Source organism: Cherax quadricarinatus, chromosome 1 (genome assembly GCF_038502225.1).
Source record: "Cherax quadricarinatus isolate ZL_2023a chromosome 1, ASM3850222v1, whole genome shotgun sequence".
In the NCBI taxonomy this organism is placed as follows: domain Eukaryota; kingdom Metazoa; phylum Arthropoda; class Malacostraca; order Decapoda; family Parastacidae; genus Cherax; species Cherax quadricarinatus.
Window position 1 is genome coordinate 80,105,312 of NC_091292.1, and position 26,027 is coordinate 80,131,338.

Genomic DNA, 26,027 nt, shown 5'->3' on the forward strand with positions numbered 1-26,027 from the left:
AAGACCTCTTACACCATTCTAGCCATTTATCTGTTAACTTTTCTACAACTTTTGTCTTTGTTAAATCTGGTATAGTATAAACAGACTAACATAACAATGCAACATGTCTAAAAAAATGTGTAGAAAAGCATGTTACCATATATGAACTGAATTGCTTACAATAAAAGAAAAGGTACAATAGGTTCCCAGACTCAGTTTTTTGTGTTAACCCTTTCACTGTCCAAACCCACAAAATTAATATTGCTCCTAGTGTCCACTTTTTTAAAACAAATATTTTTTTATTCTGAAATCGCAGAGAATATTTTCTGAAGGTAATGACACTGAAAGTATAAAATTTGTTGGAAAATTTATGGAATTACACAAGATCAAAGTTAGCAGTCTGGGTGCAATTTATGCAACAATGATTCTGACAATTAAGTCCTATTTTAAGTCTATTCCTTTGATCCATTTGACCAAATTCTTTGCTGTTTCATTAGTATGCCTTCTGCTCTATCAATTGAGCACAAGAAATGGTCCATTTATCTATTACAACTACCATATAAAGTGTACAGAAGTTGGTAATTTTGCTGATTTTATACAAAATTAAAAAGCACCAATTTAAAAATAGAGTGCAAAATAAACATTTCTTCCATTCATTAATCATGGCCCAGGTCTCTCCTATATTACACTTTCCTTCCATTTTGAATTCATAATTATACAAAAATAGATGATGCATTCTATTTCCTGGATAATAAAATATAACCAGAAATTCCCAATAATTGGAACCTGCCTATTAAAAATTCATAAAACAGACTGGGGGGTGTAGTGGGGGCCTTACCTATCCTCAGGAAAATCTGCAAAACTCAAACATTTATGCTATGTTGAGCTTAATTTCAAGCTACTTCAGTTCCTGAAACTAACCAAAATCATCTCTATTTCAGTAGCATGTCTTCCATTTTATTAACCCTTAACCCTTTCAGGGTCCACAGGCCCTCTCAGAGACTTGTTCTCAGAGTCCCCCAATTTAAAAAAAAAAAAATTATATTTTCTTATGAAAAGATAGAGAATCTTTTCCCGATCATAATGACACCAAAAGTATGAAATTTGATGGAAAACTTATGGAATTATGCTCTCGCGAAGTTCATGGTCTCGATGATGTTTACGCATCGGTGATTTTGCCCAATTTGAGCCTTATTTTCGGCCAATTCCAATGTACTAGTCGACAAAAATCATAACTATTTTGCTAGAACTCCATTTTTTCTATCGAATGAGTACAAGAAATCACCCATTTACCGATTTCAACTATCCAATACAGTGGTCAGAATTTAGCAATTTTGCCAATTTCACACAAATTTCAAAAGATGCCAATTTCCAAATAGGGTCCAGAATAAACAAGAAAGACATTCCTGGCACTAAAATAACATTTCCTCTGTACATTAGTCATGTCCCCAGGCCCCTCTTACATTCTTTTGCTTTCCACTTTGAATTTTTATTCTCAAATAAAATAAGATTTACTGTTATGCAGACTACTGCATTAGTGTAGAAATGGCATAAATAATATCAGCGCACTTGTGAAAGAAGATTAGACTCACCAGTTGACGTGTATTGGACGCTTAGCGTGATTTGTTTACTTTTGAACTTTGGTAAAAATTGAACATTTCTGCTACTTTGAGCTCAATTTCAAGGTAGTTTTCTTTGTAAAACCAGTCAAAATCATCTCAATTTCTGTAATATGTCTTCCATTCTATACAATGAGACCAGGAAAACTAGAATACAACAATAAATACCATACGAAAATATAGTGCAAAGTCGATGTTTTAATCCAAAAGCACGGTCAAAGTTTTTTTTTTTTTCATTACGCACTGTGTGCTGCAGGATTTTTTTTATAGTGTGCACACTGACCACATAGACCCATTCTTTCATATGTAGTCCTACCAGCTTTCTCTCACTAGATTTGAAGGCGTTAGAATTTATGCATACTAGTACTTCATGGACACTGGTGTGTAAGCCGTACTAGTACGGCTGAAACCCTGAAAGGGTTAAACTGTCCAAACGTAGATCTACGTCCATGTGCGGGGGAGCTCTGAATGTAGATCTACGTTTTTTTACATGCTTTTATAAATGGGGAAAATCAAGGTCGGAGAGCTACACACGTGAACATAGATCTACGTTTGGACAGTTTAAGGGTTAAATGATACCAAGAAACAACCAATAAAATCATAAAAAAATATCCTAGGAAACTCAGTCATTATTTTAAACCAAACACATGATCAGTTTTGCTTTTCCCATCAGGCACCGCATAGGGGCAGGATTTTGTTTTATACTGTGCACTCACCATGTAGGCCCATTCTCTCATATCTAGGACCAAATTTACAGCTCACAGCGTATGTGAATGAGCTAATGATGTAGAACTACATGTAGTTGTACATCAATGATTTAGTTCTACATGACAGCCAATGAAAGGGTTAATTTTATATGTAAGCCATATTATGTTGGGAATATAGTAGTATATGAATATGCTTTGATTAAAGTGTGCTGCTTATTCTCCTCCCTTTAAAACTTACAAACTGGATCCCCACCCAAAAAATTACAAGCTGGGCATTACACTGCCCAGTTTCAATAAGAAAGTTTGTTTTATAAACATTTGCAAGCACTGCAAAGTTTTAAGTCAAAATGGAGAAAGATTCTAAAGATATTGCCCAGAAAAAAGCAGCAAGTATACCTGGAGAGGGTTTCAAAGATCAACACCCCCATGGCCTAGTCTGTGACCACACCTTTTCTGTGACCAGGTAATAAGAAAATAACACAAATACATGCAGCACATAAGTTAATACATACCTGCATCCAACTGACTAGATGTTTCAAACAACAACACTAGTGGCATTTGATATTTTACTGAATATTTTTCTTATTTTTGTATCCTTCCTTATAATCATGCTACTAAGCACTCACTATTTTGTTTTAGACCATGTATCCTCACACTGTGTGAGTAATATACTGTTAAAGTCAAATAATTAATATGGTGAGCTTATTCACTTAACTAGCTTTACAATACTTAGTCATAACCAGGCTATGAATAGTTGATCAAAATCTCAAACCCTTAGCATGAAAGTGGCTGACTTTCTGAGCATGAGATGACACCCAATATGTTCTACAAGCCATATCAGATAAAAAATTTTGGCTTGCATAATACAAGCCCAGAATGCTATCCGATGCAGTGTAATACCCCTAATTTTTTATTACATTAGTAAAATTTCTTTTTGACTTATAAAAAGTGACTATAATGACAAGCAATAACTTATTTTTGGATATGGTGATTAAAGGTTTCTACACTGAGAACCTGCTACATCTGTACAGCTCGTAAATTCCCGTAAGTGAAAATTTAGATTTATTCCTATTAGCAAAACATATAATGAAGATAAGCATTAGTCCCATAAATGCTTCAATGATTATTAGCTACCATAACTAAATTTTATTTAATCTATATTAATGGAAATTGTAGTGACAATGCAATACACAGTAAAACAGTCACCTGTTTGAGAGGAAGGTTTAAGCTTCTATAGATTATATGCAAAAACTTACTATGCATGAGGTTAGACATAATATTGAAAGTTTTTGATATGTCATGTATTTTTATCTAGGTTAGTAATAAAAAAATATTAGCTAATTACAACAGTAGGACAATACTCTTGTGATAATGCTTAAATTTTAACCACAAGGGGTGAGAAATAATATCCAGCAACAGATGTAGTGGTGAATCTACATAGTTGCCCCTTTCAAAAATTATTCATAAATTTTATCAATTATCTTTCACATGTCATGTAAATAATTCTATTTATTAACTACAGTACAATACTGTAATTGTAGAGAACAGTATGCCTTAAAACCACACAAATTAAGTCTGTTCATCAAAACTTTCTAAAAAAAGTGTGCTCTGTGTACATTAAAATTCTGGCATATGCCCCTTATTTCAACCCATTCCCAGATTCTTGGTTCTGCCAATGGAACCCAATGGAAATAAGTCACTCTGTCTGACTTTTTTGGGTTATCCTAGGTTCTCTACACACATGCTGCTATGTATGATAATTCTATGTAACTGTATTTGTGTATACCTGAATAAACTTACTTACTTACTTACTTGCCTCCAAGTTGCATTATACACGTCATTAGGGCATTAGCAGATAGAGATCTTCAATGCAAGTACAATAAAATCTGAAAGTACAAGTAAAACCTCAATTTAACAGACCCTGATTTAACAGATTTTGGATTTAGGAAAAAATCTGTGGCTGGATATCCAGAAACTGTGTACAATATCTGCTAAATCCAGAATTATTCATTATTGTTTAGGTCTGCTGGTTCAATTGATTTCAGATTTAATAGACAAGGGTAGTAAATCAGAATTGCCCATTACTGTTACTGAAAAATCTGAACTTTCAGAACTGGCCATTGATTTTTGGATTTAAAGTTCATTAAATCCAGAATTGTCTGTTATTGTTATGCTCATGGAAAAGCAGTCTCATCATTTGGATATAACAGAAAATAGTCTCTTAATGGACATTCTCTCCCCTCCTATGAGTTCGTTAAATTGAAGGTTTACTGATTATCTCCAGGAGAAAGCAAATAATTTTGAATGCAGCATAAACAGTCAGGTCAGTTACATACAGATAGTACTGAAATAGTAAACTAATAATTATTTTAAACCTCCTAAATTTTGTGAATTTTTTATAATACAATTATGCCAGTGCAGGCCATATATGTTGCTGAATTGCTCTATGTGAAATCAAGGAAATTTCATACTTTACTTGCATTTACAACTTACTTATTAATGACATTACCATTTTATCAAACTGTATTGCAAAAACTGTAAATAACAAAGTCCTATTATTTAGCTATATCACATTTTTATAATGCTCTTCATCATCTGTTGTCTCCTCTTTCCCTCCACTATTGTGATACATTACGTAATACATATTTAAGTCAATATTTTCAACTACTGAATTAAGAACTGAATATCACGATTCATAAGAATTAATGGCAGTTACCTTAGCAGGAGAGACCGAACCCACATTTAGCGAATAGAAGACTGAGCCTCCACTAATCTTTGCGCTGAATGACCCACGTGGGTTAAGTGTTTCATGAAACTACACAGTTCATTGTATTTATGGCATTATTACAGAATCTGAACTTTTTTTTTTCAAGTAAGAGACCTTCAGAGCCTAAAACTGCATCTTCTAACCTACACAAAATGATTAAGATGCTAAAACATACCTTCAAATGAAGAATAATGTATTGTTTGCCAATCTGGTAGATACAGGTAACAACACTTTCAACACTATGAGGATGGTTCACTTTAAAGTTTAATTTTTTTTGTTCACAGTATTTAACTAAATCACATATAGCTGTACATTATCAATAATTTTATTTTCCTAATAATTTAGTAGTATATGCTTCTATGATTAGGGATTGAAAATGACTTCCAACTGTTAACATGGATGGTAAACATATAATTCTGTCATAATTGTTTCTATCCTGGTAATAAGCTAATACTTGGTTTGCAAGTCTTACTGTTTAATTGTTTTCTGTTCTGTATGAATATATGTTTAATCTTTTCAGGCTCAACAGGATATTTCCATATAATATGGACGAATATACAATTTCAGTATGCTTCACAAATTTTTATACTGTCACATACAATGAGACTACCCACACGGCTAAAAATTAAGTGAAGGGTTAATAAATTTTGACTTGCATGCAGATGAGGCAACTATGAGAGGGAAGGCTCACGGTGATGCTGTTACTGTTAACCAAAAGTTAAAAGTTGTGCGGATAAAATCTTTAATGGGAAATACTGTACATTTACATTGGAAATTCATAAATTTAACCTCATGTCCATGTACTGTTTGTCAGTTTTTATGGGAATCCATGTGGGGTCTCACCACAAGTGGGAAAAAGTCTGCTGAAGCATGTGAAATTTTAGAACTGCAAAGATTTATCCTTTATGAAAAAGCGCTGAACTCACAGGGGGTCATACAGTACTGCAGATTTTTAGATTTCCATTTTTTCCAATTTGAAATTACAATTATAAATAAGTTATATCATAATGAAGGTCAAAAAGACAAGAGAAATGCAACTGCAACAAACTCCTCCATTTTCAGTGGTATTTCTCCTGTATTAAATATTAATGACTAGAAAGGTGACTCTAAAGAGCATTATAACTTGAGTCTGCCTGAGAAGGGATTCTTGCCAAGGAGAGAGAAATTACTCACCCACAGCATTTTACTTGTGAAAATATATTAACACCACTTCATCACTTTTGTCACACATTTTCAATCACTTCCTGAAAATATTCTACAATCAAAGTAACAATATTAATAATAACCCACACCAGAAGACATCTAGATTTCATAACAGTATATTCAATTACTGTTTTTGTAACTGGATCAATAACATAGTATCCTCATGCAAACAAATGGTGCTTCTTGAAATAATTTTGAGGGCCCTCAATGCTTGTTATACCAAAATATATCAAAATAAAATCTGCATAATATCCACAGGTTATTAAATCAATGCAATTACCAAAATTCAGTTTAAAAGCTCAGAGATTTATGTTAGCATAAAGCTTCAACACTTAACAGTATGCCACTCTGACTATAAATATTTGGTCTCATCTTTATCTTTCCATACTCATTTTCATTTCACTTCTGCCGGGTTAGGATTACTGATATCCTTGAGTGTACGTTAATAGTTGGCATCCACTTGTGACCTCATTTTTCTTCTGAAGCACTGTAATCACCAAAACTTTATTTTTATTTTTCCAAAGGATATAAACGACATTTCAACATGAATATTAACTTCTTTTTGAAGCAGAACTCATTCGGTAATTAAACTTTAACTGTATCTACAGTTTATGGGTGTCACTGGCAGTGAAGGTAAGTTTTTTCACTTAAAAGCAGACATTTTTACAAACTCAAACTGAAAAATCTTCTTCAATCCTTGGGAAGCCTGCAATATTTTACCTATGGTAGATAAAATGAACTGCAATCACATTTATTTGATAATATTTTTTATAAACCTAATAGCCTGTTTCTTACTAATCTTTTCCAAAACAGTAACTGATTGAAGTAGCATTTAGCCCTAGTAAAAGAAACACAGTAATTTTAGAAATTTTGGTTTCTAACCTGGAAATATTATATACTGTACAGTATTCCAGTCTCATTAAAACATTGGAATGATTTAATGCAATGAGCTGATTTCTTTAGAAATCATAAACGAGATACAGTATTAGCATTTAAACTGCACAGTTTCTTTAACAGGTTAAAAATTACAAATTTCTCACTGTCAACAAAGTATTAGTTCCATTCTTTTATATCATCATATACCCAAACAGAAAAAAAAAATGCAGATTCATACCAGATTTGATGACAGAGTGTATTGCAGACTTGAGTTACCAAGGTGATGGAAGCAGTTGATGGCATATTTTCAAGACATATGATAATTCTTAAAACATTCGCACTTATTTCTTGTAACCCTGTTTTGGCAAGACAGGGTCGACAGCTTTGATTTGTAATTTTCAGTCACTAGTGGAGAAGCACTACTTCTTATTCCAGTTTATCGCTCTAGTCTCAGTCCAGCCCAGCTGCTGTAAGCATTACAGGCTTTTGAAAAGTTGAGTGAAAATAACGAACCTCAGGTTTCCATGTGTTCTGGCATCTCAAGAATGGGACTTTCACATACAGTTTGTGGTAGAATGCTGGTTCCTACCACCGGCTGCCATGGAGCTGCTCCTACTGCACCCCCGCCCTGTTTGCAAAAGAATATAGCATAGTATGTAAATTTGTTTCATCAAGCACTTTGTAAAATCAATTTCACCAATCTTATAATTTAATCAGGAAATGGCACTGAATAATTTGCAGTGATTTACCAGTTTTAAATGAATATATGTACTATTAATAATAAGTTAGGAAAAATCCTTAGGTCATACTATTAACCCTTTCAGGGTCGACAGGCCCTCAGAGACTTGTCATCAGGGTCGGCCAAATTTCAAAAAAAAAAAAAATTATTTTTTCTTATGAAAAGATAGAGAATCTTTCCCCGATCATAATGATGCCAAAAGTATGAAATTTGATGGAAAACTTACGGAATTATGCTCTCGCAAAGTTAGCGGTCTTGACGATGTTTACGCATCGGCGATTTTGCCCACTTTGAGCCCTATTTTCAGCCAATTCCAGTGTACTTGTCGACAAAAATCATAACTATTTTGCTAGAACTCCATTTTTTTCTATGGAATGAGTACAAGAAACCACCCATTTACCGATTTCAACTATCCAATACAGTGGTCAGAATTTAGCAATTTTGCCAATTTCACACAAATTTCAAAAGATGCCAATTTCCAAATAGGGTCCAGAATAAACAAGAAAGACATTCCTGGCACTAAAATAACATATCCTCTGTTCATTAGTCACGTCCCCATGCCCCTCGTACATTCTTTTGCTTTCCACTTTGAATTTTTATTCTCACAAAAAAATAGATTTACTGTTATGCAGACTACTGCATTAGTGTAGAAATGGTATAAATAATATTAGTGCACTTGTGAAAGAATATTCGACTCACCAGTTGAAGTGTATTGGATGCATAGGATGATTTGTTTACTTTTGAACTTTGGTAAAAATCGAACATTTCTGCTACTTTGAGCTCAATTTCAAGGTACTTTTCTTTGTAAAACCAGTCAAAATCATCTCAATTTCTATAATACGTCTTACATTCTATAAAATGAGACCAGGAAAACTAGAATACAACAATAAATACCATACGAAAATACAGTGCAAAGTCGCTGTTTTAATCCAAAAACACGGTCATTCTTTCATATGTAGGCCTACCAGCTTTCTCTCACTAGATTTGAGGGCGCTAGAATTTAGGCATACTAGTACGTCAAAAACCCTGGTGCGTAAGCCGTACTAATACGGCCGAAACCCTGAAAGGGTTAATAATCATATATATCTGATACTGGTAGGAGCGAGGGGCTAGTAACCCTCTTCTCCTGCATACATTAATAAATGTAAAAGGAGAAACTTTCATTTCTTCTTTTGGGCCACCCCACCTCAGTGGGATACGGCCGGTGCGTTGAAAGAAGAACTGACATTGGTAAAATACAATTCCTATATTTAATGCTCTATACACTGTGTGCAGGCATGCATGTTTTTCCTCAGTGGCCATCTCCCAAAAATGGAAACATTTACCATCACTCAATCACCATCTTATCAGACATGTGCTGACATCACAATTCAGATTACTCTCTGACTACAACATTCCCTTCCCACCTCAGGACTCAAGTCCAGTTAATCAGTTTCCCTGAATTCCTTTATGAATGCTACCTTGTTCACACTTCAACAGCATGTCTATTAAAAAAAATGCTCATCTCCATTCACCTTTAACATGCTCACACAAGCCTGCTGGATCCTTGAGCCCCTAGAACTCATCCTTCTTTACCCCCTTCTCTCCAACCATTCTTGCGATGATCCCTACCTCTCTTGCCTTCTACCCTGGATTTATGCATCCTCCATCATCCTATCCCTCTCCATCCTCTAAATGCCCCAACCACTTTAACACCCCCTCCTTAGCCCTCTTAATTAGTATACCCTTTGTGATCCCAAATCCCTTTGTAATTTCTACACTCCAAATCCTCTGCAAAATATTCACACCACACACACTGCTGTCCAACTACCCAGGGAGGTACCACCGTGATGCCAAGTGAAACGTAAAATGGAAACCTGTAATTATTTTACATGATGGTAGGATTTCTGGTGTCTTTTTTCTGTCTCAAACATGCAATATTTCAGGTATGTCTTGCTACCCCTCTGTGTTTTCTTCTATTTTCTTACTAATTCTTGTTCCAGTTTATTTCCTCTTATCTCCATGGGGAAGTGGAACAGAATTCTTCTTCTGTAAGCCATGCATGTCATAAGAGGCGACTAACATGCCGGGAGCAAGGGGTTAGTAACCCCTTCTCCTGTATACATTACTAACGTTAAAACAGAGAAACTTTTGTTTTTCTTTTTGGGCCACCCTGCTTCGGTGGGATACGGCCGGTGTGTTCAAAGAAAGAACACACATATTGTCAATATCAAAAGAATAACTTTCAAATAAGATATCATACTTTACCTGAAGCCATCCTCCATGCCACGCCTGAAGACCAGTCCATGTCCGGCTGTCAGTACTAGAAACTGGTGGCTGAGAATGTTGTTGAGCTTCACTGATCTGACATGCAGCCAGTGTGGAGGGAAGTATATGCCAATTTGCTGTTGTGGTGTCTGGTGCCCAAGAAGAGATATTACGCCATGCTGGATTGCTCTCCCAGCCTTCCTCATCTTGATCTGCAAATCCTACATGCTCTGCAATGGTTGGACATGCCAAGTCAGCCTGATTTAACCCAGCAAGAAGATGTGCAGCACTAAGTTCAGCAGGCAATGGTGGTAATACAGGCTGTTGCTGTGCTAGCTTGTAAGATGCTTGTCGAACCATTTGCCTTCGAGACAGCTCACAACCTACAGGATAAGATTGTCTTGGGAATGCTGCCTGTTTTTGTAAAATCTGACGTTTCTGCTGTAGTCTATGTTGAAAAAGTTGCTGCTGGAGTGGTTTGGTCACTGTATAATCTGTATCTTTAATGGAATCTTTGGCATGAAGAAGCTTTTGAGTAGTAAAACTAAGAGTGTCTGGTAACGATACTCTTTGTCTTACTAAAGGAGCTCGGCTCATCTCATCAGAGCCAGCGTAAGAATGTCTCCATTGGCGACAATACTGTGCATGTTGCTGTTGATAATGAAGGGGCTGGTGTCTAGTTGTGGTCTCCTCACTTCCAGTAACAGCAGTTGCCTGATAGAGTGAAGTAAGAGCTTGATGCTCCTGTTGGACACTGTGTAGCTCGGTCAAACCACGAGCTTTTTCTGTCTCTAGTAATCTTTGGCGGAATGCTATAACACCTTGAGTAACTAATCCATCAGAAGCACGCCGACCTTCACGGAAGTTGACAGGTGAGTGAGTACGTGTGCGCTCCGGAGCTTCTGAAGATGGATCGAGCTGTGCTTGGGGCTGAAGAGAACGTGACTGAACTCCGGGCATTAATGGTCTTGCTGATAAGGATGCATGTGAACAAGACGAAAGAGAAGCCGCTAAATCTGGCTCTAACTGTGACTCGAAGCTTTCAAATGTAGACTCAGTGCTAGTAACACTGCCAAGTGGTGAGTCAGTGCACTGAGAAGTCTCTGAAGACTGCTGTGAGGCACTTTTGATGTTCTGTAGCATACAATGGCCACTACGAGTAACTCCAACAATGGAACCACACTCCGAGTCACACATATCAGCCTCTACTCCTTCATCTATGGAGGTAGAAGCTCCACTCTCATTATCACGATAGCTTTTGCCTACTAATGACATTGGTATAACCCCACTTGTAGTAATATTTTGATAACCAGGTGAAAATTCAGTCTGAGAGTCCTGGCTTTGTTCTCTGAAGGGTGGAGAGACATGTGTTATGTTTGTGGTAACTGCTTCTGCTTCAGGTACACCACTTCCTGGACTTCCACGTGACCCCAAGGTGGGAAAATTTGATATATAGCTATGTGACATAGTGCTCTGCTGATCCCCTGGAATTGCAGGTAATATTCTTCCTGTATGGCCATATGGTCTTGTCATCACTCCCTCTTGGATAATAAGTGGGTTAATGACACCAGCAGTTGATACCTCAGACAACAGAGGTGTTGGTATACCCCCACTTGTATTCCCTGAAGATCCTGTGAGTTGTGTATTGTGTATATTGCCTGATGTTGGCGAAGATTTGCCCGTAGGCACCAATGCACACATTTTTCTCATAGCTGCCTCTGCCACACTGGAAGGTCTGCGACGCTGTTGCTCTAAACCTGCATGCTTGTCACCATGCAGCGACGATCGATGCTGTTTGAAGCGTTCCAGCAGTAGTAGGTAGATTGCTGTGTAATTATCATAAGCTTCACTCAGAAGTGACTGGAATGAGAAAATAAGAAATGTATTATTAAACAACTGATAAATATTGACAGCAATAAAAAGGATTTTTATACCCTTAAAAAACTCAATATTAATGCAGGTTTTAGATACACTATTTATTCTGCTCAACAGCTGTTTTAGATGTTCTTGATTTTCTTTCACAAAATATTGCTTAGAAACTTCAAGAAGAGTTATATTTTAATTTCAATACATGTAACTGCAATTTCTGAAAGGCATTATCATTCCTTAACTCTTTCACTGTCAGAACCTCAAAAATTAAAAGTGCTGACAATGTTGAGATTAAAAAAAAATATCAAAATGGTAGAGAATCTTTTTCTGATGGTACTGACACCAAACATACTAAATTTGATGGAAAACTTAGAATTATTAGTGATCCAAGCACAATTTACACATTGAGTTCTATTTTAAATAAATTCCATTGCTCAATTCAATCAAATTCTTAGCTACTACACTCTGATAAGCACAAGAAACTGCCCATTCAACTATCAGAACTGTGCACAAAAGTTGGTAATTTGGCCAATTTTACACAAAATTCAACAAATTCCAACTTAAAAACAAAACCCAAAATAAATACTGTATGCATTCCAGCAACTTAAACCTCTCTTCATTAATAATGTTCCTAGTCCTCTCCTATATTACACTTTCCCTTCAATTTGAATTCACACAAAATATCAAAGTTTTACCCTATTTCTTGAATAATAAAATATAACTAGGAATGACTGGTCATGGTCTAGGGCATCCCAATAATTGAAGCAGACCAAGCAAAAACCCATAAAACACCAAGGAAGAGGAGGAGAAGGACCTTAGCCTTCCCTAGGAAAATCATCAAACATCGAATATTTTCACTACTGAGCCTTATTTCCAGATACCGGTTCTGAAACTGTTTCTTGGTATCAACTGATACCAAGAAACAACCAATAAAATTATCCTAGAAAACTCTCCAAGTCACAAGGCCAGAAGTCTGCTCTTTACCCATCATGAACTATGTGTGGCAGGACTTTTTTTTTTATATACTATTGCACACTCACTGCACAGATCCATTCTCTCATGTCTAGGCCAAATTTACTGGTCACAACATATCTGAAGGTGCTGCTCTTAAAACGTAGATTTACGTGAGCAGCACCACTAACGCAGATGCATGCAAAAGGCAATGAAAGGGTTACAGAATTATATAAGTGTTTTGAAAGGTTTAAATGTCTGATATAGGTAAATACTAACCTCTCTGGTCCTGTTGATATCTATACCCAGTTCTTGCATGACCCTGAGAACCTGCTCATTAGGGTCAGTTGTCTTCTCTGCTCTGATGGTGGGAGAATCAAAGGACAAACGGGGAGGTTCCTCTGCCTGCATCCATCGATGTCTCTTAATATGTTCCACAGTGTACCTCCGTGTTGGGTCGAGCACAAGCATTTTTCTCACAAGCTGTTCACAATCTGAAAAGAGCACTAATTTTAAAATAACATAGTAATGCTATATGTTTGATTTATATGTACATATATTATCAGTAATAATAATAATAATAATAATATCTTTATTTACTACAAGTACATGTAATACAGTCCTAGCTGACAACAATGACATACTACCATATAGAAAGTCCCTTGTTATGATCCGCATTTTGGGCAAATTAGGTCAGTGTCCCAGGATGCGACCCACACCAGTCGACTAACACCCAAGTACCCATTTTACTGACGGGGAACATAGACAACAGGTGGAAAGAAACAGGTCCAATGTTTCTACTCTGGCTGGGAATCGAACCCAGGCCCTCGCCGTGTGAAGCGAGAGCGTTAACCACCAGGCCACCCATGATTGAAAAGCACTAAACCAAGGTGTTTCACCCACCAACACCCACTGCCTTGATGCTGGTAAGGGGTTTTTGATCAAAGGAACTGAATTTATCATTCTCTTTCTTGGATCAAATCTTATTTGTCTCCCATTTCCCAATGAATGTATGTTATAATTTTTTTCACCCGCTGATACCATGTTATCTGACCACACATTATCCATGATAATGACCATCACCACTACCATAATATTTATGAAATGCATCAAAGCCATGATGACATTTAGTACAGACTGGCAGAGATGAATGCACATCAGAACTGAAGCAAGCACAGAAATCAAGGGATAATTTGGGGGTATATGTCAAAACAGGACTAGAATGTACAATTTAAGGACTTCATCCTCATTATAGAAGGGGCTTAAAAACAAATAATACAATAAAAACATAACACTAATATATTATACAGTACACAAAATACCTTGTCAATTATTTTATTCACAAAATTGCTCAACTGATGGTGCCAAATGCATTTATACAATGCAGACATATGTAGTCCACCCATCATTCTCTTTCCTGCTTAATTTCTCTCATCGTGTAATAGAACAATATCTCATTTACAAGACAAAATTTACCTTCCCTAAACCCGTGATGACTTCCTCTCATGGTGCCCCACTATTCTCATTATTTGTTTTCATTACTTTAGTCATCATATCAGAGATGGTAATTTCAAAGACACTTTCAGTACAGCAAACTTTAATTATTGGATATTTCACCCAGAGTGGACCCTTCCAGGGCGAGGGGAGGTCCTTGCCATGGCAAAGGGGTTCTTGATATAAGAAAATACACCTCTTCTCCCCTTCCTCGGATACAATCCAAGTACCCCACCCCTTTCTCAACTTTTGAACTTATTTGTGGGGATATTTCTCCTAGTGTGAACTCCAGCCCCTGGGCAGAAAGATAAAGGATCGGTATCAGGCCTGTTCTACAGTAATGTATTTCAGTTGCTCACATCTCTTGTCCCTGAGGTGGCTTGGTTGATGCAGGTGTGGTATCCTGAGGTGGCTTGGTTGATCCACGTGTAGTATCCTGAGGTGGCTTGGTTGATCCACGTGTAGTATCCTGAGGTGGCTTGGTTGATGCAGGTGTAGTATCCTGAGGTGGCATGGTTGATGCAGGTGTGGTATCCTGAGGTGGCTTGGTTGATGCAGGTGTGGTATCCTGAGGTGGATTGGTTGATCCACGTGTAGTATCCTGAGGTGGCTTGGTTGATGCAGGTGTAGTATCCTGAGGTGGCATGGTTGATGCAGGTGTGGTATCCTGAGGTGGCTTGGTTGATCCAAGTGTAGTATCCTGAGGTGGCTTGGTTGATCCAGGTGTAGTATCCTGAGGTGGCACGGTTGATGCAGGTGTGGTATCCTGAGGTGGGTTGGTTGATCCAGGTGTAGTATCCTGAGGTGGCTTGGTTGATCCAGGTGTAGTATCCTGAGGTGGCTTGGTTGATGCAGGTGTGGTATCCTGAAGTGCCTTGGTTGCTGCAGGTGTAGAATCCTGAGGTGGGTTGGCTGATGCAGGTGTGGTATCCTGAGGTGGGTTGGTTGATGTAGGTGTAGTATCCTGAGAAGGGTTGGTTGATGCAGGTGTGGTATCCTGAGGTGGGTTGGTTGATGCAGGTGTGGTATCCTGAGGTGGGTTGGTTGATGCAGGTGTGGTATCCTGAGGTGGGTTGGTTGATGCAGGTGTAGTATCCTGAGGTGGCATGGTTGATGCAGGTGTGGTATCCTGAGGTGGCTTGGTTGATGCAGGTGTGGTATCCTGAGGTGGGTTGGTTGATGCAGGTGTAGTATCCTGAGGTGGCTTGGTTGATGCAGGTGTAGTATCCTGAGGTGGCTTGGTTGATGCAGGTGTAGTATCCTGAGGTGGTTTGGTTGATCCAGGTGTAGTATCCTGAGGTGGCATGGTTGATGCAGGTGTGGTATCCTGAGGTGGCTTGGTTGATGCAGGTGTGGTATCCTGAGGTGGGTTGGCTGATGCAGGTGTGGTATCCTGAGGTGGGTTGATTGATGTAGGTGTGGTATCCTGAGATGGGTTGGTTGATGCAGGTGTGGTATCCTGAGGTGGGTTGGTTGATGCAGGTGTGGTATCCCAAGGTGGCTTAGTTGATGCAGGCGTAGTGTCCCGAGGAGGCTTGGTTGATGCAGGTGTGGTATCCTGAGGTGGCTTGGTTGATGCAGGTGTGGTATCCCTAAGTGGCTTGGCTGATGCAGGTGTGGTATCCCGAGGTAGCTTGGTTGATGCAGGTGTGGTATCCTGAGATGGGATGGTTGATGCAGGTGTGGTATCCTGAGGTGGGATGGTTGATGCAGGTGTGGTGTCCTGAGGTGGCTTGGTTGATGCAGGTGTGGTATCCTGAGGTGGGTTGGTTGATGCAGGTGTGGTATCCTGAGGTGGGTTGGTTGATGCAGGTGTGGTATCCCGAGGTGGCTTGGTTGATGCAGGTGTGGTATCCCTAGGTGGCTTACCTGGAGAGAGTTCCGGGGCTCAACGCCCCCGCGGCCCGGTCTGTGACCAGGCCTCCTGGTGGATCAGAGCCTGATCAACCAGGCTGTTGCTGCTGGCTGCACGCAAACCAACGTACGAGCCACAGCCCGGCTGATCAGGAACTGACTTTAGGTGCTTGTCCAGTGCCAGCTTGAAGACTGCCAGGGGTCTGTTGGTAATCCCCCTTATGTGTGCTGGGAGGCAGTTGAACAGTCTCGGGCCCCTGACACTTATTGTATGGTCTCTTAACGTGCTAGTGACACCCCTGCTTTTCATTGGGGGGATGGTGCATCGTCTGCCAAGTCTTTTGCTTTCGTAGCGAGTGATTTTCGTGTGCAAGTTCGGTACTAGTCCCTCTAGGATTTTCCAGGTGTATATAATCATGTATCTCTCCCTCCTGCGTTCCAGAGAATACAGGTTTAGGAACCTCAAGCGCTCCCAGTAATTGAGGTGTTTTATCTCCGTTATGCGCGCCATGAAAGTTCTCTGTACATTTTCTAGGTCGGCAATTTCACCTGCCTTGAAAGGTGCTGTTAGTGTGCAGCAATATTCCAGCCTAGATAGAACAAGTGACCTGAAGAGTGTCATCATGGGCTTGGCCTCCCTAGTTTTGAAGGTTCTCATTATCCATCCTGTCATTTTTCTAGCAGATGCGATTGATACAATGTTATGGTCCTTGAAGGTGAGATCCTCCGACATAATCACTCCCAGGTCTTTGACGTTGGTGTTTCGCTCTATTTTGTGGCCAGAATTTGTTTTGTACTCTGATGAAGATTTAATTTCCTCATGTTTACCATACCTGAGTAATTGAAATTTCTCATCATTGAACTTCATATTGTTTTCTGCAGCCCACTGAAAGATTTGGTTGATGTCCGCCTGGAGCCTTGCAGTGTCTGCAATGGAAGACACTGTCATGCAGATTTGGGTGTCATCTGCAAAGGAAGATACGGTGCTGTGGCTGACATCCTTGTCTATGTCGGATATGAGGATGAGGAACAAGATGGGAGCGAGTACTGTGCCTTGTGGAACAGAGCTTTTCACCGTAGCTGCCTCGGACTTTACTCTGTTGACGACTACTCTCTGTGTTCTGTTAGCGAGGAAATTATAGATCCATCGACCGACTTTTCCTGTTATTCCTTTAGCACGCATTTTGTGCGCTATTACGCCATGGTCACACTTGTCGAAGGCTTTTGCAAAGTCTGTATATATTACATCTGCATTCTTTTTGTCTTCTAGTGCAGGTGTGGTATCCAGAGGTGGCTTGGTTGATCCAGGTGTGGTATCCTGAAGTGGCTTGGTTGATGCAGGTGTGATATCCTGAGGTGGCTTAGTTGATGCAGGTGAGGTATCTTGAGGTGGGTTGGTTGATGCAAGTGTGGTATCCTGAGGTTGTTGGTTGATGCAGGTGTGGTATCCTGAGGTGGGATGGTTGATGCAGGTGTGGTATCCTGAGATGGCTTGGTTTATGCATGTGTGGTATCCTGAAGTATCTTGGTTGATGCAGGTGTGGTATCCTGAGGTGGGATGGTTGATGCAGGTGTGGTATCCTGAGGTGGGATGGTTGATGCAAGTGTGGTATCCTGAGGTGGCTTGGTTGATGCAGGTGTGGTATCATGAGGTGGGATGGTTGATGCAGGTGTGATATCCTGAGGTGGCTTGGTTGATGCAGGTGTGTAGACAGCCTGTACTGTCTGCACAGACAGCCCATGCTTTCTGCCAGCTTAGTTCATATTTTGCGCCATGCTGGTGCTGCCACCTATAGGCCTTGCCACTTCAGTATGCCCAGACTTGCCTCCCCCTCACTCACACAGTGGCCTAGCAGGAACACACAAGGCCTCCCAGCTCTCTTTCGTGGGCATGGCCCTGCCCGGGCCATGGGCACAAACACACAAGCCTGTGTACCCACCACAACTTAACAATAAACAAAGAAGCCTCCGAAGACGTATCATTAACCAACAGCTACCAGAATACCAAACAAACCCGTTATAAATGGTACCAGCGGTGGTCGCAGCAGTGTGTTTGCCCAAAGCGAGGAAGGAAGAGGGATGAAGTCATCTTCACCTCATCATCCCATGCAAGAAGCATCCGTCTCTCAACGAGTTATCCTGATGTTGTGTCTGCACGTTTCAGCATCCAGACACAGGTACAAGCAGGATCCAGCCGAAATTTACCGAATTTCTTCGAGAATTGTGAGTGGCGTCCCAGTGACTCCACGCTACAGTGTCCCACGCTGTTTCTCAAGTCACGTGTTCAGCGTCACTTGTATGTTGCTGTTGTTGTTCAGCTCAGCACAGCTGTTTCAGCAAGCCAGAGGTGAGTCTTGTGGTGATTTCTGCGTCCAGTGTGTTTCCTTGTGTTTGTGGGTGGGAGGAGGAGAGACCGCCAGATGCTCCCCTGCCATACACTCACCCACGCTCCTCGCCACCACACTAACATACACTCACCACTGCCCACTCCCTCTGCTGTGTTTTCTGCTGTTTTTCATGTGATTCATTGCCAGAGCTGTGTATCTGAGTGCCCGAGGCCACTTGAAGCTGCGTGGACCAGCATGCCACGTAGATCACGACGCCACATGGGTGTGGGCAATGTCACGTAGACCTACGCACTACGTGAGTTACCAGATGTCCCAAGGCCACATGCTGTGGTCTGCTGCCCACATCACATCGACTTCACCCACGATGCTGCCCGACTTCATGACATCACGATGTCTGCTGACGTCACCTCACGATGTCTGCCTGACGTCACCTCAAGATGTCTGCTGACGTCACAGTGCTGCTGACGTCACCTCGCGACATCACGCCTGACATCACATGATGTCACCATCGAGTGTTCAGTAATTATTTCAGTATTGTCGAGAAGATCGAGAGAAGATATGTGTCGTGTTAATTAATTCCTCTCAGTCAGTGTTCTCACATTTTAGTATATGCCTTAGTGTCAGTTTTATGCACAGAAAAGCATCATTTGCTAGTTTAAGCCATGTTGTACCGCGGTGTGTGTAAAGTTTCCGTGTGTCCAGTGAGGTCTGAGCCAGACCTGAGTAGCACCACTGTGTTAAGTCACCCGTGTGACCAGTGTGTTTGACAGCTGATTATTCAGCCCTGAGCGTATGAGCCCTCTTGTACAGAAAGCTTTTATGCTCGTCGCTCGTGATGTTCTGCAGAATCGTACCTGCTACGATTCCCATCGAGATTTGTTTCACTTCACCTCCAGACCTTCAGAGTGCAGTTATATGTAGAGAAACAAGTCTGGGGACGCTTAGACTAATCTCTGCTATAACTCCAACTGCCGAATGATACTCGCCAAGCCGCAGTTAGCCCTGTTGGCAGGTGCTGTGTCAGCCTCGTGTCACAAGCTTCAATGAGCAGCCTGCACAAAGAAGATGTCACTTTGACTGCTAGCTCTCTCACTGCAGTCTGGTGTATGATGTTACGACTCCCAGATGTTTCGCCCAGTCGTCTCTGCCACGACTCTCTCCACAACTCGCTCCACGCTCGCCGGCAGTGACAGCCCAGCGACAGTACCAGTCGAGAAGTGTCCTCCTGAGTCGCTTGCCAGAAGTCCCGCCCAGTTGCCGAGTTTTGTCGACGCCTCACTCGAGGGCACCAGCATGTCGTGCCCCAGGTTGAGTGAAACCTGCAGCGACTCCTACGATGACTGCTTCACCGTTCCAGAGACCGTAACCTGTTACGTCACAGCTCAGCCGCAGCGATGTCTCCTGTGTTGCAGTATGTCCAGACGCAGGAAGGTGTGCAGTGATGCCCTTCGACGCTCACTGCCTTTGACCACGATGTTTAGCACACCACATGTTTTTTCTTCCCTCCCTGTAGGAAGTTTTTTTCCATGTTCATATGTATATATATGTTTTTATTTTGTGTTCTGTGCCCTGTTCCTACGAGAGAGAGACCAAGTTTCTTTTACCACCAGTATTGTTGCGTCGGGACGACGCGCGGTAGGTGTCCAAGTGTATGTAGACAGCCTGTACTGTCTGCACAGACAGCCCATGCTGTCTGCCAGCTTAGTTCATATTTCGCATCATGCTGGTGCTGCCACCTATAGGCCTTGCCACTTCAGTATGCCCAGACTTGCCTCCGCCTCACTCACACAGCGGCCTAGCAGGAAGACACAAGGCCTCCCAGCTCTCTCTCGTGGGATGGCCCTGCCCGGGCCATGGGCACAACACAAGCCTGTGTACCCACCACGACTTAACAATAAAGTAAGAAGCCTCCGAAGAGGTTTATCATTCACACCCCACTACCATACTACCAAATAAGCTCGTTATAGGTGTGGTATCCTGAGGTGGGATGGTTGCTGCAGATGTAGTATCCTGAGGTGGGATGGTTGATGCAGGTGTGGTATCCTGAGGTGGCTTGGTTGATGCAGGTGTGGTATCCTGAGGTGGGATGGTTGATGTAGGTGTGGTATCCTGAGGTGGGATGGTTGATGTAGGTGTGGTATCTTGAGGTGGCTTGGTTGATGTAGGTGTGGTATCTTGAGGTGGCTTGGTTGATGCAGGTGTGGTATCCTGAGGTGGGTTGATTGATGCAGGTGTAGTATCCTGAGGTGGCTTGGTTGATGCAGGTGTGGTATCCTGAGGTGGGTTGGCTGATGCAGGTGTAGTACCCTGACGCAGCTTGGTTGATGCAGGTGTATTAATGACCCTGCTTCTGTTCTCCCTTCAAATGATTTTGCTATAGCTTGTGCAGGTTGTGATGTCATGCAGCAGCCGCTCTCCAGAATACTACTGATCATGTTTCACACTGGGTCACCTGTCATGGGTTTAAATTTTCTGTTGCTAAAACACATGGGATTACTTTCACTGGTGTCCCTCATACCACTTTGTACCTGCATGGTTCCCCTATCTCTGAATGAGATACGGTCAAATTTCTTGGTCTTTTGTTTGATCGCCAAATGTCCCGAAAGCCTCACATACCCTCCCTCAAAGCTGTTGGCCATAGCTATCTGAACCTCCTTTTAAAACCCTTGCCAATCACACATTACAAGACACAATGAGGGCAAATTTAAAGGTCTCTACCTTGACTGTAATCTTAAATTTCAGACACACATCCAGCATATAGCTGAAGGAAATTTCCAAAACAGTAGGCATCCTTTTCAAGATATGATACTATGTACCCCAAATGGCATTCTTTACTTTATATCACTCTCTAATATACCCTTACCTCACCTATGGTATTTGTGCTTGAGGATCTACCACAGGATCAATCACCTTGAACCTTTAATAACCCAACAAAAGCCTGCTGTGCAGATGATCACAAACTCCTGCGCCAGACAACACACCCCACCACTCTTCAAGAGCTTGAACTTAATTAATATACAATATATACACACTTATTACTGTGCCTACTATATATACACAGTATTAAAATCCAACATCAACCCTCCACTCAAATTTTTCCTAGACAACTTCAACAGAACACACAGGCATAACACGAGGTACAAAACACTTTTTGATATCCCTCGTGTCCGTTTCACACTGCAAAAATGCAATGCACATTATGGGCTCGAAGATCTGGAACTGTTTACCCGAAACAGCAAGAGGTCCCCTACCCACAAATCGATTTTGGACTATACTTAAAAATCATCTCATCTCTCAATAACAACCATACCCACACTATGCTAATCTCTAACCAAATCTGAAGCAACTCTCCCAAATATTATCCCTATTAAGCCATTATTACAAACTTAAAAATGTGTCTATCATAAATTGTACTTCATATTAATAATAGAGTAAAATATTGAATATTTGTAATCTACCACTCTTCACTTGTCTAGACATAAGGAGTCTAAGCATTAGGTTAAGTCTGCCCGAAATGCCTCGGCATGACAGTGGCTTTCTATGTACCCTTCTTCGTCTTTCATTGCATCCTAATCTTATCTATACTGGACTACAATAACCAACGGCATTCTTCAGCCTCCCCACTACTATTTCCAAACTTAATTCTCATTCATTATCATGGGTTATGTTTGATTGCTGGGGTTTTCCAATCTTTCCCAGCTGGGAGCCTGTATGCAGACTGGAACATTCGATCTCTGCAAGACCGGCGCGCAACAGTCTCCTTTATTTTGTCTGCTCTCACGATCCTGCTGCGTACAGGATGAGGATAATAACAATGTTGGTAGAGCATATTTGTTTCACTGTCTTCCTTATTTACTATGCCTCTTCACTCTACTGAATTTCGTCAATATCTTTCCTCTCTACATCCACCCTGGTTCTTACTTTTCTCTCCTGCCTTGGCAAGTCTCGATAATTCGTGTTTGCGATTCCCCACTTCCATGTGGGATAAGCTCACTTACTCATAACTCCACCTACAGACAGCCAAATAATTTACTTCCCAGATAATCGCCGATAAAAAATAGTGTATTGTCTGTCTTGAAATGGCTATAATTTTTCTTCTAACTACCGACAAGACAAAACACTCAGATCACAAAATAATAGAGGTACAGACATGAATGCACAGGGCTCCTGAGCAACAAAATGTGATCAGTCATGAGGGTGTCTTCACAAAATTCAAGTTCAATAGCAAAAACATACAATGGAAACAAGTCGACCATTTCCTAAATGAAATAAGCTGGGAAGATGGCCTAAAGAACACGGATGTGAACCTTTGCCTAGAAAAAATAACTTTGTGGTTCTTTACGTCTGCTCAAGCCACATTCCATTAAGAAAAAGAAAGAGAAGATGCAAACTAAAGAGAGACGCTCCCTATACAGACGAAGGCGAAGAATCACACAGCTGCTGAGAGGGGCCAATATATCTGAAAAACGAAAGGAGGCACTGGTCAGTGAAATAGCAAATATCGAACTTAAGCTGAAGGAATCTTACAGGAGACAAGAATCTCAGAAAGAACTAAAAGCCATAAAGAAATCTGAAAAAAAAAAAATACTTCTTCTCTTATGCCAAATCTAAGGAAAAAGCAACATCCAGTACTGGGCCCCTGCTTAAGCGAGATGGGACATAAACAGACGACAGCAAAGAAATGAGTGAGATACTAAAGTTCCAATACGACCGAGTGTTCAGCGAACCGTTACCCAGAAATAACAAAAAAAGGCACAATACCGTGACTGGAACGATACACAAATAACCCGCACATAAAAGAGAGAAGCTTACGACGACGTTTCGGTCCGACTTGGACCATTTCCAAGTCGGACCGAAACGTCGTCGTAAGCTTCTCTCTTTTATGTGCGGGTTATTTGTGAACCGTTACCCAGACTAAGGGTCGCCAATCTAAATGAATTCTTTATGAACGAGACCCAAAATTTGGTCACCTCAACTCTGACATTATCCTAACACAAGACTCTGACAAGGCAATAAATGACATTCCCATGCATTCTGCCCCAGGCCCAGACTCAAGGAACTCCCGTGTTCATCAAGAACTGCAAGAAGCCCCTGTCACGTGCCTTCAGCATTCTATGAAGAGGGAGCATGGACACAGGGGTCATCCCACACCCACTAAAAACAACAGATACAGCCATGCTCTACAAAGGTGGCAGTAAAGCAATTGCAATGAACTACAAACCGATAGGACTAACATCCCATATCATAAAAATCTTTGAAAGGGTTCTAAGAAGGCCCAGTCCCTGGACCCATTATGTGCCTCTGTAATCTGTAAATACCTTTGTAACTTGTCATGATTGTGACCAGATCTGTCTGGAGTTCATTACCTTTGTAACTTGCTCTGCTATCAAAACTTTGGGGCCCAGTCCCTGGACCCATTATGTACCTCTGTAATCTTTTGACTACCGCCCACAGGATGGGTATGGGGTGCATAATAAACATATTAAACTAGAAGCAAGATCGCCAACCACCTAGATACCCATCAATTACACAAAATCAGGTCAACACGGGTTTAAAGCAGGTCGCTCCTACCTGTCCCAGCTACTGGACCACCATGACAAGGTCCTGGATGCTACTGAGGATAAAATGCATATGTAGTATACACAGACTTTGCAAAAGCCTTCGACAAGTTTGACCAAGTTTCAACTACTCAGATATGGAAAACTTGAGGAAATTAAAACTGTATCAGGGTATACAACGAATTCTAACCATACAATAGAGTAAAAAAGTAATGTGAAGGACCTGAGAGTGATAATGTCAGAGGATCTCGCCTTCAAAAACCACAACAATGTATTTACGGTATCTGCTAGAAAAATGACAAGATGGATAAAGAGAATCTTCAAAACTAGGGACGCCAAGCCCATGATGATTCTCTTCAAATCGCTTGTTCTCTCTAGGCTGGAATACTGCTGTACACTAACTACCCCCTTCAAGGCTGGTGACATTGCAGACCTGGAGAGTGTACAAAGAGCTTTCACGGCACACATAAGTACGATAAAGCACCTAAATTACTGGGAACGGTTGAAGTCCCTTGATTTGTATTCCCCGGGAATGAAGGCAAGAGAGATACATGATAATACACACTTGGAAAATCCTAGAGGGATTAGTAGCAAACTTGCACTCGAAAATCACTCCGTATGAAAGCAAAAGACTCGGCAGGAGATGCAATGAAAAGCAGGGGTGGCCTGGTGGTTAACGCTCTCGCTTCACACGATGAGGGCCTGGGTTCGATTCCCAGCCAGAGTAGAAACATTGGACGTGTTTCTTTCCACCTGTTGTCTATGTTCCCCATCAGTAAAATGGGTACCTGGGTGTTAGTCGACTGGTGTGGGTCGCATCCTGGGACACTGACCTAAGGAGGCCTGGTCACAGACCGGGCCGCGGGGGCGTTGACCCCCGGAACTCACTCCAGATAAACTCCAGAAACTCCAGAGAACACAGTAAGTGTCAGGGGCCCAAGACTGTTCAGATGCCTCCCAGCACACATAAGGGGGATTACTAAGAGACCCCTGGCTGTCTTCAAGAAGGCGCTGGACAGGCACCTAAAGTCTGTACCTGACCAACCGGGCTGTGGTTTGCACGTCAGTTTGCGTGCGGCCAGCAGTAACAGCCTGGCTGATCAGACCCTGACCCACCACGAGGCCTGGTCTCAGACCGGGCCGCGGGGGCGTTGACCCCCGAAACCCTCTCCAGGTATACGTCCACAGCAGAATTAAACTCTGCATCAGAGTAGACAGTACTATATCCACAATATATATATATATATATATATATATATTGGATTTTAGTTGAGTTTTACATAAGTATATACACTTTTTGTTTCTTTTGTGTTTCCGTCTGGTAACAATGTTTCAGTTTGTGCTGTACTCTCCTAACTGTGGTTGCAGGGGTCGATTCATAGCTCCTAACCCCACCTCTTCACTGGCCGCTACTAGGTCCACTCTCTCCCTGCTCCATGAGCTTTATCATACCTCTTCTTAAAGCTATGTATAGTTCCTGCCTCCACTACATCACTCTCCAGATTGTTCTACTTCCTGACAACTCTATGGCTGAAGAAATACTTCCTAACATCCCTGTGACTTATCTTAGTCTTCAACTTCCAGTTGTGACCATTTGTTGATGTGTCACATCTCTGAAACATTTTTTCTTTATCCATTTTGTCAATTCCTCTCAGTATTTATTTTATGTGACCCCCCTGTCCCCAGGGCCGGATTACCGCATAGGCAAACTAGGGCATTTGCCTAGGGCCCCGCGCATTTGGGGGCCCCGTGGTCCAAGGGGTTCAGGGGCTCATCCAAGACTGCGCACATGGTGCAAGTGCAAAGGGGTCCCTAC

General features: G+C 41.2%; 1 protein-coding gene across 3 annotated transcripts in view; it reads right to left on the reverse strand.

Moving 5' to 3' along the window:
* Positions 1-333: 333 nt before the first annotated feature.
* The window catches only part of LOC128685702 (serine/threonine-protein kinase SIK1), a gene marked incomplete in the record, with an annotated part of 422,602 nt that continues 396,908 nt past the window's right edge, over positions 334-26,027 (reverse strand). For 2 of the 3 annotated variants that reach the window (XM_070083104.1, XM_070083100.1), the window contains 3 exon segments: positions 334-7,779; positions 10,138-11,997; positions 13,237-13,451. In XM_070083104.1, the coding sequence (XP_069939205.1) occupies positions 7,666-7,779; positions 10,138-11,997; positions 13,237-13,451 (2,189 nt within the window). 3 annotated transcript variants of the gene reach the window in all.